The 18,626-nt window shown below is 45.3% G+C and overlaps 1 protein-coding gene across 1 annotated transcript in view; it reads left to right on the forward strand.

Annotated features, from left to right (window-relative positions):
• Positions 1-15,717: 15,717 nt before the first annotated feature.
• The window catches only part of PTPRZ1 (protein tyrosine phosphatase receptor type Z1), a gene marked incomplete at both ends in the record, with an annotated part of 137,523 nt that continues 134,614 nt past the window's right edge, over positions 15,718-18,626 (forward strand). The window contains one exon of the mRNA XM_084284857.1: positions 15,718-15,775. Within this exon, the coding sequence (XP_084140983.1) occupies positions 15,718-15,775 (58 nt within the window). The remainder of the gene's footprint in view (positions 15,776-18,626) is intronic.

The raw sequence follows: 18,626 nt of genomic DNA on the forward strand, positions 1-18,626 counted from the left end.
CTGCAACTCGTCGCGTAGGACTCCATACAGCAGCCTTCCATCTCCGATGCTTCCCCACAATACGACAGGACCCATCAGTGAACAGGGCATATTTCTTTTCATTCTCTGGCAACTGGTTGTATAGTGGGGCTTCTTCAGCACGACCCACCTCCTCCTCTGATGATATCCCAAAGTATTTGCCTTCTGGCCAGTCCATGATCACTTCCAATATTCCTGGGCGACTGGGGTTTCCTATTCGAGCCCGCTGAGTAATCAGTGCAACCCACTTGCTCCATGTAGCATCAGTTGCATGATGCGTAGAGGGGACCCTTCCCTTGAACATCCAGCCTAGTACCGGTAATCGGGGTGCTAGGAGGAGCTGCGCTTCAGTACCGACCACCTCCGAAGCAGATCGAACTCCTTCATATGCTGCCAATATCTCCTTTTCAGTTGGAGTATAGCGGGCCTCAGATCCTCTGTATCCCCGACTCCAAAACCCCAGAGGCCGACCTCGAGTTTCCCCAGGTTCTTTCTGCCAGAGGCTCCAGGTGGGGCCGTTCTCCCCGGCTGCAGTGTAGAGCACATTCTTTACATCTGGTCCTGTTCGAACTGGCCCAAGGGCTACTGCATGGACTATTTCCTGCTTGATTTGTTCAAAGGCTTGTCGTTGTTCAGGGCCCCATTCAAACTCATTCTTCTTGCGAGTTACTTGGTAGAGTGGGTTTACAATCAGACTGTAATTTGGGATGTGCATTCTCCAAAACCCCACAACACCTAGGAAAGTCTGTGTTTCTTTTTTGTTAGTTGGTGGAGACATAGCTGTTATTTTGTTGATCACATCCATTGGGATTTGACGACGTCCATCTTGCCATTTTATTCCTAAAAACTGGATCTCCCGTGCAGGTCCTTTGACTTTATTTTGTTTTATGGCAAAACCGGCTTTCAGAAGGATTTGGACTATTTTCTTCCCTTTCTCGAAAACTTCCTCTGCTGTGTCACCCCACACAATAATGTCATCGATGTACTGCAGGTGTTCAGGAGCTTCCCCCTGCTCTAGTGCAGACTGGATCAGCCCATGGCAAATGGTAGGGCTGTGTTTCCACCCCTGGGGCAGCCTATTCCAAGTATATTGGACTCCCCTCCAAGTGAAGGCAAATTGTGGCCTGCACTCTGCTGCTAGAGGGATGGAGAAAAATGCATTAGCGATATCAATTGTGGCGTACCACTTGGCTGCCTTCGATTCAAGTTCATACTGAAGTTCCAGCATGTCCGGCACTGCAGCACTCAGTGGTGGCGTGACTTCGTTCAGGCCGCGATAGTCCACTGTTAGTCTCCACTCGCCATTAGACTTTCGCACTGGCCATATGGGACTATTGAAAGGTGAATGAGTCTTGCTGATCACTCCTTGGCTCTCCAATTGACGAATTAGCTTATGGATGGGAATCAGGGAGTCTCGGTTGGTGCGATATTGCCGCCGGTGCACAGTTGTGGTAGCGATTGGCACTTGCTGTTCTTCGACCCTCAGCAACCCCACAACAGAGGGGTCCTCTGAGAGACCAGGCAAGGTAGATAATTGTTTAATGCCCTCTGTCTCTAAGGCAGCAATACCAAAAGCCCACCGGAACCCTTTTGGGTCCTTGCAGTATCCTCTTTTAAGATAGTCTATGCCAAGGATACATGGAGCATCCGGACCAGTCACAATGCGGTGCTTTTCCCACTCATTCCCAGTCAGACTCACTTCAGCCTCCAATACAGTCAACTGCTGAGATCCCCCTGTCACTCCACAAATATAGATGGGCTCTGGTCCTTTATAGCTCGATGGCATTATAGTACATTGTGCACCGGTGTCTACTAAAGCCTTATACTTCTGTGCGCGTGATGTGCCAGGCCATCGAATCCACACAGTCCAATAAACTCGATTGTCCCTTTCCTCCCCCTGGCTGGAGGCAGGGCCCCCCTAATCCTGGTCAGAATCTTCCTCGTTTCTGTGTTTGAAGGACTGTCTGCTGGAAGTTGGAGCAGCAAACTTTTCGGAGAATCCCTTTTTCCTGATTGTTTTCTTTTGCAACTCACGTACCCGTGCCTCTAGGGTCGCGGTAGATTTTCCATCCCACTTTCTCATGTCCTCTCCATGGTCTCGTAAGTAAAACCACAGGGTGGCACGGGGTGAGTACCCACCATATCGTCTTCCTTGTGTGGGTGAACGCCTACCCCTGACAGCTGAGACACTGCTTTGTACAGGTGCGAAGGAGAATAATCTCTCTTCAAGTTGGTGAACCTTTTCAGAAAGTTTCTCCCAAGTGTTCTCCTTTGGTCGGTGGGCACTGGTTGGTTCAGGTGGGGAGGACAATAGATTCTCTTCAAGTTGGTGAACCTTTTCAGAAAGTTTCTCCACAGCTGAGACGCAGGCCTGTAAGGAAGAGGAGAGACTTTCTTCGTACTGCCGGAGTTGTTTAGCCGCTTCACCCACTGTGGGTTCCTCATCCTCTTTCCAGGCCATTATTGCCAATGAGCTGGCATATGATGATGGTGCACTCCGTACAAACTTCCGCCACATGGGTCGTGTACACTTGACTTCATCTGGATCTGTGGATGTTTGATTGAGGTCTGGATCCTCATAAATCACTTCCCGTACGGCTAATTCCCTCAGGTACTGGATTCCCTTCTCCATAGTGGTCCACTTGCCTGGTAGACATAAAATATCTTCCTTGAAGGGATACCTTTCCCTCACAGCTGAGAGGAGACGCCTCCAGAGGCTGGTGGGTCGTGCTCCATCTGCAATTGCTTTGTCAATGCCGGCGTCTCGAGCAAGGGATCCCAGCCGCTTGGCTTCCCTGCCGTCTAATTCCACACAATTGGCTCCAGAGTCCCAGCACCGGAGCAGCCAGGTGACAAGCTGCTCACCTATACAGCGACCAAAATCTTTTCGCACATCTCGTAGCTCGCGCTCGTTTAGGCTTCGGGTAGTTACTGTTGCTCTTTCGGCATCCTCATCTTCCTCCTCCTGAATCCTTGACGGCCCAGCGTCGTCATCATCTTCGTCATCTCTATACTTAGTTTTGGCAGAAGCCTTACCTGGATTGGCAGAAGACTCTCTGCGTTCTAAACGACTTGAATTTCTGTACCATATTTTCACCTTCTCTACAGGGGCAGCTTGCACTGCTACTGCTCGTTTCTCTGACTTTGTTATAGGGTCTGCCACAGGGGTTGGAATGCCCTCTGCAGGGTCAACTTGCACTGCTACAGCTCGTTTCTCTGACACGGCCACAGGAGCTGGAGCGGCTACAGGAGCTGGAGCAGTTGCAGGAACCGGAGCTGTAGCGGCTACAGGAGCTGGAGCTGGAGCTGGAGCAGTTGCAGGAGCTGGGACTGGAGCAGCAGTAGGAGCTGGAGCTGGAGCGGCTTCAGGAGCTGGAGCTGGAGCGGCTTCAGGAGCTGGGACTGGAGCAGTTGCAGGAACTGGGACTGGAGTAGCGGCCGGAGCTGGAACTGGAGCGACTGCAGGAACTGGGACTGGAGCAGCTGCAGGAGCTGGAGCTGGAGCGGCTTCAGGAGCTGGAGCTGGAGCAGTTGCAGGAACTGGGACTGGAGTAGCGGCCGGAGCTGGAACTGGAGCGACTGCAGGAGCTGGGACTGGAGCAGCTGCAGGAGCTGGGACTGGAGCGGCTGCAGGAGCTGGGACTGGAGCGGCTGCAGGAGCTGGGACTGGAGCGGCTGCAGGAGCTGGAGCTGGAGCGGCTGCAGGAGCTGGGACTGGAGCGGCTGCAGGAGCTGGAGCTGGAGCGGCTGCAGGAGCTGGAGCTGGAGCAGTTGCAGGAACTGGGACTGGAGTAGCTGCAGAATCCACCGTAGGGGTCACAGTGGCCGTTGGATCTGTCACAGGGTTTGGAGTGGCCGCAGGGTCTGTCACTAAGTTGACAGCAGTATCAATGGCAGCTCGATAGGCATGAGCCAGGCCCCAGCACGTTACAATGATTTGTGTTACTTTGGAACTGCCAGAATCATTACACCTTTTTTTCAAGCATTCTGCCAGTTTTTGAGGATTTTGCCATTGTTCAGGGGTGAATTTCCAACACACTGGGGGTGCCAACTGCTCTAGATGCCTGCCCATATCCACCCATACTCCCTGCCACCCACAACTATACTGCCTCCGGGCAGATCTCCGGATGAGCTTCATAAGTAGTTGTTTAACTTTAAGCAGAATCTGAAGTGCATTCATGAGGCAGAACAACAAGACTATGGTATTCTGAGTATTCCAGAAATATTCAATATCTTGGAGAGCTATTGTGACAAGCTCAGGGGATAAGAGGGTGGTGAAGGAGGAAGGCAGAGTGACCCAGGAGGATACAGGGGTGGTGAAGGAGAAAGGGAGAGTAAGCAAGTAAGGAAAAATATCCTCCCCTTTCCCCTCCACAGATTGACTCTCTAATGGAGAAAAACAATAGGTATAATTGCTAATAGTTCCCAAGATGCTGTTTCCAAAGTACAGAGTCCACGATGTTACTGAGTATAAATACCAAGTTAGAGTCATGACCAGATATCTTATCGTCTCATAAGCCATTGCTATAACACTTAGTACCATAATGGTCTGAAACCAGGGCCCGGAGAGGAGAAACAACACTACAGAGAGCAAATACGGAAAATAATGTACTATAATACTCAATTTGGAAAACAGGCGCAGCAGAGTTGTGATTAAAGCAATCAGCATCATGACAAGTGACTATTAAGCAGGTCTAATCCTTACACCAATTTTAGTTTAACACACTCTGATCAGATCTGCCGTTATCTCAACCTTTCGGGCCCCACGTTGGGCGCCAAAAAGACTGTCGTGGTTTAACCCGACCGGCAGCTAAACACCACGCAGCCGTTCGCTCACCCTCCCCCCTCCCTCTCTGGGACGGGGGAGAGAAATGGAAAGTGAAGCCCGTGAGTTGAGATAAAGACAGTTTAATAAGACAGGAAAAAAAAAAATAACAAAAATAATAATAACAATAATAATAATGATGATACAATGGGGATAATACGAAAGTAATAATAGTATGTACAAACAAGTGATGCACAATGCAATTGCTCACCACCCGCTGACCGATGCCCAGCCTAACCCCGAGCAGTCCGGCCCCCTCCCCCCGGCTAGCCACCCCTATATATTGTTTAGCATGACGTCAGATGGTATGGAATACCCCTTTGGCTAGTTTGGGTCACCTGTCCTGGGTCTGTCCCCTCCCAGCTCTTACTGCACCCCCCAGCCTGCCCGTTGGCAGGACAGAGCAAAGGCTGAGATGTCCTTGGCTTAGTATAAGCACTGCTCTGCAACAATTAAAGCATCGGGGTGTTATCAGCACTCTTCTCATTCTAAGCCAAAACACAGCATTCCACCAGCTACTAGGAAGAAAATTAATTCTGTGCTAACTGAAACCAGGACATATATCAAGCCCTGAATTACCTCTGTGTATGTGAGGTGTCCAAGTTCTTGGTGTAGTCAGTGAATATCTGAACTGAGATACTGGCCTTGATTTGGCTAAGATAGAGTTAATTTTCTTCATAGTGGCTGGTATGTTGCTGTGTTTTGGATTTAGGAGAAAATTGCCATTGATAACACACTGATGTTTTAGTTGTTGCTGAGCAGCACTTACATGGAGCCAAGGACTTTTCAGCTTCTCATGCTGCCCTGCCAGCAAGGAGGCTGGGGGTGCACAAGGAGGTTGGAGGGCACACAGCCAGGACACCTGGTCCAAACTGGCCAAAGAGATGTCCAGTCCCATATGATGTCATACTGAACAATAAAACTGGGGAAAATTGCCCCATGGGGTGCAGCCACTGCTCTGGAATAGGCTAGGCATCAGTAAGAGGATGGTGAGTAAATTGCACTGGGCATCTCTTGCTTTGTATATACGTATTATTATTATTATTATTATTGTTATTGTTATTGTTATCTGTTACTGTTGCCTGTCCTATTAAACCGTCTTTATCTCAACCCATGAGTTTTACCTTTTTCTGACTCTCCCCCATTCCACTGAGTAAGCGAACAGCTGTGTGGTGCTTAGTTGCCTGCCGGGTTAAACCACAACAGGTCATAAGTGGAATTTAGAGAGCTGTTCAATGTGTTCTGTGAAATAGGCACTGACATATGGTCAGAAAAAAACTACCAGTTCTCCATGAGCTATAATGTTAGCATAGTCATCTTGGAGGCCTTTACTTTTAGATTTCTTTATTGGCAACCTTTACCTCCTCAGATAGTCAAAGACAGAATCAGGAATTCATTGTGGGCTTTTCAGGGATATCCACAAAACAAGGAATCCTACTGATTCTGGTAGTGTGACTTCATGTAGCCTGATACTAAGGATTGTCTAACATCTCAGTATTCATCCAAATGATATTATACAGCATTTTAAAACAGCGAAAGAACACAATGGAGAAGACACGTTTCTAACCCTCACCTTAATCATAAAACATATGTAGGGATTTACTTTTCTCCTGAAATTCAGTTCCATGGAAATGTTTACATTTTTCCAATTGTATTTTAGAATCATCAAAAAGACAATTAATGTCTTTTAGCATAACCTGATAGCATACTTATTAGTTGCAGACAGAGTACTTTGATGTTCTGAGAGCAAACACTCTTATCTTTATTTTTTGTCTGGAATATATAAATCCGCTATGGTTTATGTCATCAATCAGGATCATATCTGTAATTAACACGACCTCTAAAGGTGTCAGTTGTCTGTTCTGAAGGCACCTATAAGAATGTAATCCAGAAGTGGTGTTTGGTTCTGAAAGAGCATCCATCCACTCTCCAATAGTTAACAGGTTCAGAGACATGAACAAGAAGAAGACAGATATATGGTACTTTCACCAAGTAACCTGCAACCCCTCACTATTCTGAGTTCAGGAGATTTCCTCAGACTGATGTTACATATCCATTTAGTAACCCTCAATGAATCTTCCTTTCAAACTGTTGTTGGTCTGCCCTTGAACTTATAAATCCATTGAGTCCCAAATACCATTGCCAGGAATATCTACAGGTCTGACTCTCTTTGCAAGAGTAACTTTGGTTTTGAAGTATTTTCTGAACTCAGCTCATGCTCACTTTGTTGTCAGCAGTCATTCCCCATCTACCTTCTCCATGGTCTGGTCTGGTTCTACAGACTTTGTATGTTGTGTTTTCCAGACTAAGAAATCCTAGACTCTTTTTTCCCACAAATATATTCTTTGCTGTTCCTTAAATAATGAAGCCATACCACCATATCTTTGATTGCCCTCTTTGTTCTCTCACTCTCACTCTTTCACAACTTTGCTACATCAATTTTGAGGAAATAGAAGAATGAAATTTAGGGATTTGTGTTTATATAATGAAAGGAAAAAAAAAAAAAGAAAAAAAAAAAGACATTCTGAAGAATCATTTTGTATTCAGAGTCTGAGTTAGAAGTGGCGAGAATAGGATAGCATGGTCTAAATAACATTCCTGGCTTTGTTTTCTATTTGCTTTCTAATAATTACTAACATCGTATTTGCCTTTCTTTTTAACATCTACCAATTCCTGAGCTATTTTTATTGAGCTATCTATCATAACCCAAAATCTCTCTCCTGAATGGTAATAATAATCTCAGAGCCCATCATTTTCTATTAGAATCTAGGATTCTTTTGCTTACATGAATGACATTATATATGTGTATATTAAATATTATAGATTTCAGTTGCCACAATTGATAGGCAGCTCTGAAGAAGACTGAATAGCTAAACTAATATATGTCTAAGTTTTCTGATTAAATTTTTTTCAAATGTTAGAAGTTTCTTTTTCTAGCAATAGGTGTTCTGAGATCTTTAAACCCACTACAATGGAATAACTGTCTTGAATATTTTTAGATATTAAAGAGGAATATTATTTTACTTAGTTCATCTTTTCCCTACTTGAAAAACTTGTGCTTTTTGTTTCTATGTGCTAGGAGTCAATATCTCTGCCTCTTTTTATTTCCCTATCAATGTATCAGCATCATTGGCGTTACTGTCAGAAGAAGGAGGAGCTGTGAACAGTTTATTCTGAGAATGCCTTGAATGCTGACAGATAGTGGCTATTTTTAAGCTGGGTTATTGCACATCAGCATATCTTTGCTGCTACTTTGTTGCTGTTTTCTTTTATCCCCAGGTGAATAGTAGATATAGTAGATTTAAAATATATACATTTAAAAAAAAAAAAAAAAAGAGAGAAAAAAAAAAGAGAAAAAAAAAAAAAAAGCATGTATGCATTTAATACATTTAAAAGCAATGAGAATAATGGCAGCCCAATACTAGGTCAGTTCCACAATCAAAGCTGTGTTTAGTTCCACCTGTAAAATTGAAACATACCCTCTAAAACTTGTTGGTGGTACAATTTGTTGTAAGTGCAGTAAAAATAATACTAATAATAATCCAAGAAAAAGACAATTTTTGCTTCATTTACCAGCAGTAAATTGTTCCTAGCATTCAATATGCATTATTTGAAAACTTCTCTGTGCAGCAGCATCAACAGTGTTTACCCAAGCATGATGATCATGACAAATTGTTCCAGGGACTTCACATCTATTGTGTTTGTAGGATGGTACTTGCTGTAATAAGAAGACCACCAGATTCACAAATGAAATAGGAGAAAAATAGTAAATATTATGTCAAAGTATGAAATACAGTTTGATTAGATTTTCAAATAAGCCAAAACAACTTCCTTTTGGCTGGAGTTGATTTAATAGATCTCAGTTTAATGGGTGGTTGTGAGGTATTTTTATTTATTTATTTATTTATTTATTATTAAGTGGGCTGTTGTTAAAGCATGTCACATACATAGGAACTGTTTGTTTTTACTCTGCATGATCATATGTTTGATTCTATGCATGCCTTTCATACATAGCTGGAGCATGCGATGGAGTTTTCCATTTTTGGTGTTCTGTTTTCATAAGCATACATTTTGTTTTTTCTTGTCTGAATTTCCTGTCAGGATGTACTCTATCTTTAAAAAGAGGGCAGCAGAAAAAGAGCCTTTTGACCATCAACACCACCGAAAACAGTGTCTTATTCTGCAGTTACTGATTGAAAGAACCTTTTTCCCTGGGATAGAGACTGTTCCTTTACACACTATAAACAGGGCTTTACTGACAGTAAGAGCTGGGAGGTAGACCAGTGAACTTGTAACTTTTAGACTTACTTCACTACTTGGGTGACAGGAAATATGATGGGCTTCTTACATGGCTCAGAGTGGAGAACCAAATTCAGTATCTGGACAAGGTGATCTCACAGGCCATGTCCTCACAGCAGGGCAGGGAGACACTGCATCAGGCTGCAACCACGTCCAGCATACACGCAGACCTAATCCTACCTGCCCCTCTACAGAGATACAAGCAAAAAACAAACTTCTTCGGATGTCATGCTTCTGTGTGTTTGGGACCTGGGGAGGAGTCTGATTTTAAATAATTCCCTCATACCCTCTCTTCATTTACCATTTCAGGGATTAGTCTTTTCTGTCTCTGTGGGAAACTATGGTGTTGCTAGCAGGTAACAATACAGTAAGATGATATGCTACTGTGGTAGTAGCTGTGCTTGTGTTCCCAATTTTCTATTTAATAACCCAAGCAGAAATGAATAGGAATGCTAAATAGATGTGTGAAATATTAGTTTCATTTTCTCTGTTCCTGCATAACAGGAGGGAAAATAACCAAATGTCCCTAGAGGCATGTAAGTTCATCTAGAGCATTGGAAGGGATTTGCAATTGGACTCAGAGCATTTTACATGGCCATGCCTCTCAGAGAACTGAAAGCACTGTCAGGAGGTCAGACAGTTGTGCATTTTTCTTTCACAGATAGCTTTTTTTTTTTTTCCTGTGGAAGAATATTGCCAACCTTCATGGAGAATCTTGAAAACACTTGTTTGCAATAGGTTGTTGAATAGTAAGTACATGTCTTACAGTGTACTACTAGACTGTGAAAGAGAAGTTGATTGCGACTGAACCGCTACTGTGGCTACAAGGGAATATGGAAGGAAACAGAAAATTTTTACTCAGTGCCCATATATGTATTGTAGTGAGTTTATGTGTCTAGGTTTTGATAGCAGGGGGCTGCAGGGGTGGCTTCTGTAAGAAGAATCCAGAACCCGCCCTATGTTAGATCAGAGACTGCTCCAGACAGCTCCAAAAGGGACCTGCCACTGCCCATGAGCTGAGCTAATAAGCAATGTTGTTTTTGCCTCTGTGAGAGCAGATTTAAGGGGAAAAAAACTGCTGCACAACAGCAGCTGGAAGAGTGAGGAGTGAGAAGCAGCCCTGCAGACACCAAGCTCAGTGCAGCAGGAGGGCAGGAGGTGCTCCAGGCACACAGCAGCAGTTCCCCTGTGGCCTGTGGAGAGGCCCCTGGTGGAGCAGGCTGTCCCCCTGCAGCCCATGGGTCCCACATGGAGCAGATCTCCACGCTGCAGCCCCCCCATGGGTGGAGGAGCCCCCGGTGGAGCAGGTGGCTGTGGCCTGGAGGAGGCTGCGGCCCATGGAGAGCCCCCGCAGGAGCAGGCCCCGGGACAGAGCTGAAGCCCATGGAGAGGAGCCCATGCAGGAGCAGGGGGTCTGGGGGGAGCTGCCACCCACCCATGGGGGACCCGTGCTGGAGTAGTTTGCTCCTGGGGGATGGATGGACCCTGTGGTACAGAGCCGCATGGGAGCAGTTCTTGAAGAGGTGCTGCCTGTGGGAAGCCCATGCAGGATCAGCTTGGGAAGGACGGTATCCTGTGGGAGGGACCCCATGGGGAGCAGGGGCAAAGAGTGACCATGAAGAAGCAGTGGGGACAAAGCGTCAGGGACTGACCATAGCCCCCAGTCCCTGTTCCCCTGCGCTGCTTGGGGGGAGGAGGTGGAAGAGGGTGGATAGGAGAAGATATTTTTAGTTTCTTTCCTTTGTTTCTCACTTCTCTAGCTTGTTAGTAATAGGTAATAAATTTTACTAATTTTACTAATCTCCCTATGCTGAGTCTGTTTTGCATGTCATGATAACTGTTGAATGATCTCCCTATCCTTATCTCAACCCTTGAGCCCTTGGCATCAGATTTTCTCCCTCTTCCCCTCTGAGGAGGGGGGGAGTGAGAAAACGGTTGTGGTGGAGCTCGGCTGCCCACCTGCCCACCATACATATATATAAAAATAATCTGTTCAGTGTTTGCATTTCAGCCCAGCATTTCTTACATCTCATGTGCTACTAATCTCTATAACTACTCTGCTCAGCAAGTATTGAGGTTTGAAGCTGTTCTTTAACAGATCTAACAAGGGGCAGCTGTTCCACACTGAAAGTATCAGCTAGGTACAGGCTGTTGTTGCCAGAAGAGGCAACAGAGTTTGCAGAGATATATTTATTTTTTTTTCAAGATCAACTGATAAGTCTGGGAAAAACAGATAACTAAGATTTCTAGCCCATAAACCTTTCATCAGATCACCCACTTTGCCAGAAGAAATGATGTTGAAGCCTTTCCCAAAGCTAGGCCAGGCAGAGAGCTGCAAAAAAGTCAGGTTTAAGCTGTGTTGTCTTTAGTGCACATAACAGCCTAGCTCTTTTCAGCTGCTTCTTACTGAGAAGTAAAATAATAAAACTGAATCGCCTGAATAGACTTTTTCCCGTAGCTCTTCCCAACTCTGATAGCACCTGACTTCTGTCAAACCCTGATCTCTTTCTGAGAGGAAAATATACACCATCTACTGTCCTTGGGTTTAGCTTTGAGAAGCTGTTTGGTTACATCTGTTTAGTAAAGGGGCAAATCAGTGGTTCAGTATCACCATTTTTCTTCTTTTTCTGTGTTCTTTGAGGAGAGTAATGACTCAGACCAGTCCTGAAACTGAAAACAATACAACTATACATGGATTCTAAGAAAATAGAAGTCCCTTAAATTATATATATTTAAAGTCTTTATCTCTTTGTTAATAAGTTTTTAATTTTCTTGAATCTCTGCTAACATGCCAAACAAAACTGAGGAACATAAAAATACTGTTTCCACTTTCAATTTTTTATGTTATTACAAAAAAAAAAAAAAAAAAAAAAAAAGAGATCCTATGCCAGTATGCCTCCATGTCAAGGGGTATTTAATCTTAGATACTCTTGGTAAAAGCAGTAGTCTGATCAGAAAGTTCTAACACATGTAACTTAAACATGGCACTTAATGATTTGAGGTTTTGCAGTTGCATTGTGTGTCTCAGTGATACTCCTAATGATGGCAGTCATAACCATTGCCAGGACAACACACAGCTTTCACATCTACCTTTTTAATGTTTTGAATTTACACTTGGGTTTCTCCAGCTAACTAGAAACTAAAAATAGAAGACCACCAGATTCTTTGTTAACCTACTGTATGGTACATACCATGCTGGTGGTGCAACCTTCATATCGGAAAGAAAGGAAAAGAAAATAAACCCCAAAAGAATTTGACAAATATCAAAGACTACTAAAAATGAAAATATTTACCACAAGAGAAGCAGAAGATAAATGCAACAAGCAATTGACATTGTTCTGAAAAAAACATAGGCACTCTGTGGTACAGGCTATGAAACTGCGCAAGCAGTTTTAGTGCAGACATTTGTGGTCATGTTTTAAGGACACTAAATTCTTGATGTAAAGATTTCAAATGGTGGAGAGGCTGACATTCACTGGTGCTCTTTCTAAGTGTTTGTCACTCTCCGTGTAAAATATTTCAGTGTACCACCTATTGAAGAGGAAAGTTAACTTGGCAAAAAGACTATGTCAGGGCCAGATTATCTCTGTGTAGCAATTCATTGTGGAAAACTAGGAAATAATTGTGCCATCTATGAGCACTGTGGTTGCTGTTCAGTTTGTGTGCCTATGATGGGCAACTGGATTTGTGGAGTAAATAAAAGTGAATTCTCAAAGAAATCATGTAAGAAAGGGAGTACGCTGGCCTATCCAAAGCTTTTCCAATACTTACCTGAGCAGATAACTGCTTTAGCAGCTGATGGAGGTGATCCATTTGTCTTGTCACATGGTCACAAAGCTTTGACCACAGCTGAAAACCTGCAGATGAAAAGGTACCAAACTGCTCAAAAAGTGGTCCCTAGCAGGATGGAGTGGAGGTCTGATGGTTCTGCAGGCTCACACATACTCACAAGCAACATAATCCAGTTATGTCTACCCACCAGCTTGAGAAAGTCAAGTGGATATATACCTTGGCAGCCAAGAATTAATGCAGTCCTGCAGGCACTTGCAGCATTGTATATTCATAGATATATTACCTCGCATTTGGCCATAATAAAATACCTACGTAAAAAGTAAGATGGTGAAGAATCATCTAGAGACTAAATACATTCCTCCTTTACCATCTGTGGCCCTTAACAAAATAACTCATTATTCCATGCTATGTTCTGGAAATTGTTGAGTACTGTAAACTTTATCCTGTGCATTTTAATATCAGTATATATCACTCCATAATATAGTATGATTCTTATTGCTACTGAGAAACTGAGCCAATTCCAAAGTGGTGTTGAAGCTAGTGTTTATCTTGAATATACCATCCAGGGGTATTAATATTTTAACTGGCATACACCTGTCTGTGTTTGAGCTTCTTTGTACATCTATGTGTTTTGAAGTTACTACAGTGGTTTCCTGATGTCTGGGTTCTTTCAAAAGCACTAAAATCAGCTGACTAACAACATTTTCCTTTAGGACAGCTTTAGAATAATCTTTTGCTAGGGGATATCAGCACAGAGAACTTATTTCTTGCCATGATACCAGACATGTTGAACAAGAACTGTCACTCAGAGCATCTCCTAATGAATCAGCCTCTATTGTATGGAAGATGCTGAAAGATGCTGACCTTGCTTGAGAGACACGTCCAGTCCTAAATACAATCTTCAAATACAAATTTTCAAATACAATCGACTGCTTGAACATCTCGGCAATTTCTCCTACAACTTTTGCTCACTCAGAAATTCCCAATTTGCTTCACTGCAAGATAGCTCTAATACCCCAAACCAAACAGCCAGGTAGAGCAGGTGGGCATCAAAATGAAAAACTGGCAGGGTTTTTTTCTTTGTTTTCCTTGAAGGAGAAGCTGGCAGCAGCAGCCCCCATGCCCAAGGACTATGAGGCCCAGCAGAGCAGCATACCTATACAGCACCGAGTGTTTTCACACTTAAGTTGCCCACTATTAAAAGTCGCATCACATCCATGCAGAGTAGAGGGTTTCACTCAGCTGGGAACAGTATCTCAAACACTGAAACCATTCACGCTGCCCCCGGGCTGCACCTCAGCAGCCCTGGGATGAAGCAGAGGATCATGCGTGTCATCTCATGGTCCCAAAGCCTCAAGTTATTATTCTCAAGGCTCTATGAGGATATATGTTATTAGCCTACCATTCAGCGGTGTCTCTAGCACCCTGCGTGGGATACGCAGAGGAGTTTTTAGGAGGCCTTTTACAATCAACTTTTTTCACCAGGACACCCGAGCTCGGTGCTGGAAAGGCCGGGGCAGAGCTGCCTCGGCCTGGAGGCCACGTGGCTGCTCCCTGCCAGCTCGGAGTGTCTCGACTGGGGCTCCCAGTGGGTCATTTTACGCTTCTTGTTTGGGTGCTTTGGGCTTCGTTTGTGGGTTGATTTGGCGTTTTGTTGTTGTTGTTGTTTTGTTTCCTTTTTTTTTTCTTTTCCCCTCTTGTTTTGTCTTCCCGAAGAAACGATGCCAGTGCCCGCGCCCTGACCCACTTCCAAGGCGGATAATGGCATCCTGCTGCTCCAGCCCCTTCCCCCGCTCCCCCTGCAGCTCCCAGGGGACACGCACCCGTGCCTCCCGGCTCGGCGAGCAGCCTGCGAACAAACGCCCCCTACATCCAGGCCGGCAGCGCCTCCAGCCCGGCTCAGCTCCCTGCCATGCCTCGCACCGTTGCCCTCGGCAGCAAAAGCGGGCCCTGAAATCACCGCCGGGAGCCGTCTCGGCGGCGATGGCTTTTTAACGGGGCTCCTCCGGCCCCGCCACCTGCAGCATCCCCGGGGGCTGCCGCAGCTGCGAGGCTCTGCGGAGCCGGGGGTCGCGGCGCTCCTATTCCCGCCGACCTTTGAAACCCCAGGACCCCCCCCCCAAAAAAAAAAAAAAAAAAAACTTTTCCTTCGAACGGCTGTGTCTATGTGGGGGTGTCCGGGGGGGGACGGGACGGGGACTGGGTGTCCCTCCAGTAATAGATTCTGCTGGGGGGGAGGGAAGGTAATGGGATGGGGGATTGAGGTGGGAGCAGCCCCTTCCCTCACCCCCCCGCCGCGCCCGCTCCCGCACCCACGCACCCGCACCCCCCCCCCCCCCCCCCCGCGCACGGGCACGCGCACTCCCCCGCGCGCACACGTGCGCGCCCGCCCAGCAGAGCGCGGTCCCCGCCTCCCCTTTACCCCCCCTTCCCCTTCACCCCCCCTCACTCCTAGAGCTTCTCCCCTTTCCGCGCACGCACCCGCAGCCTCCCGAGCATCCGCACCCGCGCCCCGCGCGCTCCCCCGCAGGCACCCGCGGCCGCTCCGCGATGCGCTGAAGCCGTGGTCTCCTCCCCCCCCCCGCAGCTCGTCCCCGCCCGCCCGCGCCCTGGGGGCGGCCGCCGGGCGCGGCCGCGGAGCGGAGCGGAGCTTTGCCGGCTTCACCCCCCCGCGGTGGGGAGAGGTGCGGCTGGGCGAGCCGGCGGGCAGCAGGGCAGGAGGCTGAGGCAGCCGGACGGACGGAGGGACAGGCAGGGAGGGGGGGAAAAGGACGGTTTTGGACATGCTCATTCTAGGGCGCTTGGTTGCCTGCATCCAGCTCGTCTGTATCCTCAGAGTGGGTGAGTGCGATTTCTGTGAATTAACCCCGGGGGTTTGCGACCAACTTTGCTCCCCGCTCCGATCCCTGGTGCTGAGCGCTCCCGGCGTCAGCCCCGGCCGTGGGAACGCGCCGCCGCCCCACGCGTGGCACCGCTTCCCCCGTCCCGGGATGCAGGGTCCCCGTTACCCCCCGAAGCTCCGCTCCCATCGAGTCCCCCCGGAGGAGCCCGCACCCACGGGTGGCGAGAGGGACCGGGGGACCCACCGGCAGGCACCGGGCTGCCCCGCGTGGGGCACCAAATCTGACTTTGCCCCTCGCACGATCCGCTGGGAAGAGAACCGGGGATGGGTGCAAAATTTCAGTCCAAAAAAATAAAATAAAATAAAATAAAATAAAATAAAATAAAATAAAATAAAATAAAATAAAATAAAATAAAATAAAATAAAATAAAATAAAATAAAATAAATAAAAAGACTTGTTCTCCAAGAACTGGCAACGTCAGCGATTGCCCTCAAAAGAGATAAAGGTGCCTTGAAAAAGCCAAATATAATTCATTCATTCACACGGGACATGGATTCCATATAGAGTATGGATTCATATATAGATTTTAGGAGGGCTACTTACATAACCAAATTAATTTTCAGCTCATTGAGATCTGTGCAACTGGAGTGCCTCATAAAATCATGCAGTGCTCTGTTGTTCGCTGTTGTTACAACCAGCGTGAGTCACTTGATGCTGCTAGAAGTGCTGTCTTAAATACTTTGCCAAATATTAGGAGCTTAAGGGATGGGGTTGGTATTGTACTGAATGTTTGCTTTGAATTTGTATGCTTCTGTCAAATAGATCACTAGAAAATACTAGTTGATCGCTTGTATTTAAGCATGAGGAACTTAAAAGCTTCAGCCCATGATATACAAAACCAGTTTTACAATAGGTCTCTCGTGATAAAGTAGACGCTAACCTACATTTTCCACCCAATAGGTGGTGCTGCTTCTGAAACTATGATGCTCTATAAACAAAGATCGGGGTTAGGTGACTGAGTGAAAGCAAGTCCGTGCTGAGTTCTTCTCCTTGGCAAAAATTACTTCTGAAAAACGTTTTTACCCCCTGTCTGAAAGTTCAGTGGGATATTTCGACTATAAATACGAATGTAACTGACCTTAAACTAAAATATATGATTCTTGCATTGGTAACATTTTAACGTCACTTTTAAACTTACTTATCTCTAAAAACAGGGTACTTAAACTGAAATGCTTCTCTCATGCTGGTTTGGCAAAGAGTGACTTATCTTAAAACTTTTGGGGAGGTTTCACATCATCTTTCTTATCCTGCCAGCCTGTTTCCTAAGATCAGATGTACTCTCAGGACTGTTCAAGAGACAAAATTACCAGGTGTCTGTATATGTGTATGGAGGTATATTATGAAAATGTTCGCGTTCAGATCAGAATACCATGTTACGATCATAGCATAATACACCATGATTCCCTTTTGGAGACTGACTTTCATGTAGAAATAATCCTAGCACACCATAAACAATACAGGACACAAACATAACTTTTCTAATGAAACTTATATTTTGTTAATAATTTCATCTTATTCTTTTTTAGAGATTAGGTGTTTTTGTACAGTGTAATATTCAAAACTTGGTGTGCATGTGTATGTTATACTCATTAATTTAAAGGTTCTGTCACTATGGGAAAATACAATATTCTTACTCACGTATGAGGTATAATACAAGCTGTAACTACCTTTTTTTTTTTTTTTTTTTTTTTTTTTCCCTCTGGACTGACAGGCTATTGGTTTCAAACCTGACCTGAAGGGACACCCTTTCTAGATGTGATGTGTGATTTGGTTTCAATGGTGGCTCGTTCTGAAGACTCACAAGCTAGCCTCCTCAGTGTGTTCAATGGCATGATTGTTCCCAAAAGTGAACACCCTGTGCAGGTTATTAGTCAGATTTAGTCAGATTTCATTTGAATATGTTCCTCCTTGAGTATCTCTCCTTAAGTAAATGTGCTTTCATCTGATAGGATTAGTCCATAGGATTAAACATTTGATTAGAGTATTGACAATACTTTCTTTTATTTTCTCATTAAAAAAAAAAAATAAAATGAAATAAATGGCGGCTCCTAGGGCTTGGTGAGAGAGGAGAACTGGGTCAGACAGGTTGGCTCTTACCATTACGCATCTCTGGTACAGAAGACACCATGTCACATCACAACCAGGGCTCTGTGAATGGGGCTTTGCTGAAGAGCATGGCAATCTGCCTTTGCTTTCTGGAGACTGTGCTTACTAGCTGGAGGCAAAGCAACATGTCGATCCTGGCCTCGTTTGCCTGTAGTTTCAAAAAATGTTGTTGAGTTTTCAGCTGGTCATGTAGAGAGCTGTACAGGAGGTTCTTTCTAGTGAATCTGTTTGGGAGTTTTGCTATTGCCTCTGGGAGGCTCATCAGGAAAATCTCAGTCTCATATGAGTTTAGAAAAGACAAGAAAGCCAAATCAACCTCACTGATGAAAAAACTATTAGAGGAGACTGAGGCAAAAAGTTCCTTTGGAAATGACAAGACAGCGACAGTTCGTTCTCTGTGTTATTGAAGAAATGCTTAGGGGCTTGGTTCTAATAACCCTGCTGAGATATGAATAGCACCTTCCTCCACAGTGCTACTGAAGCCAAGTACTGATGTAATTATTTATGGAGCAGGGCATTATCCGAGTATTCTCAGTGAGTGCCATTCAGCGAACTTCAATGGAACTACTTGTGGAGTAAGATGCTATTCAGGCACAAGTAAGGGCACATGAGAAGTCCTGTGTGATTATTTGTGAACAGTACTGTGTAGTTAGAAAGAGATTTCCTATGAAGTTTTTTCTGTT

Source organism: Netta rufina, assembly GCF_964035555.1.
Source record: "Netta rufina genome assembly, chromosome: 1".
In the NCBI taxonomy this organism is placed as follows: Eukaryota; Metazoa; Chordata; class Aves; order Anseriformes; family Anatidae; genus Netta; species Netta rufina.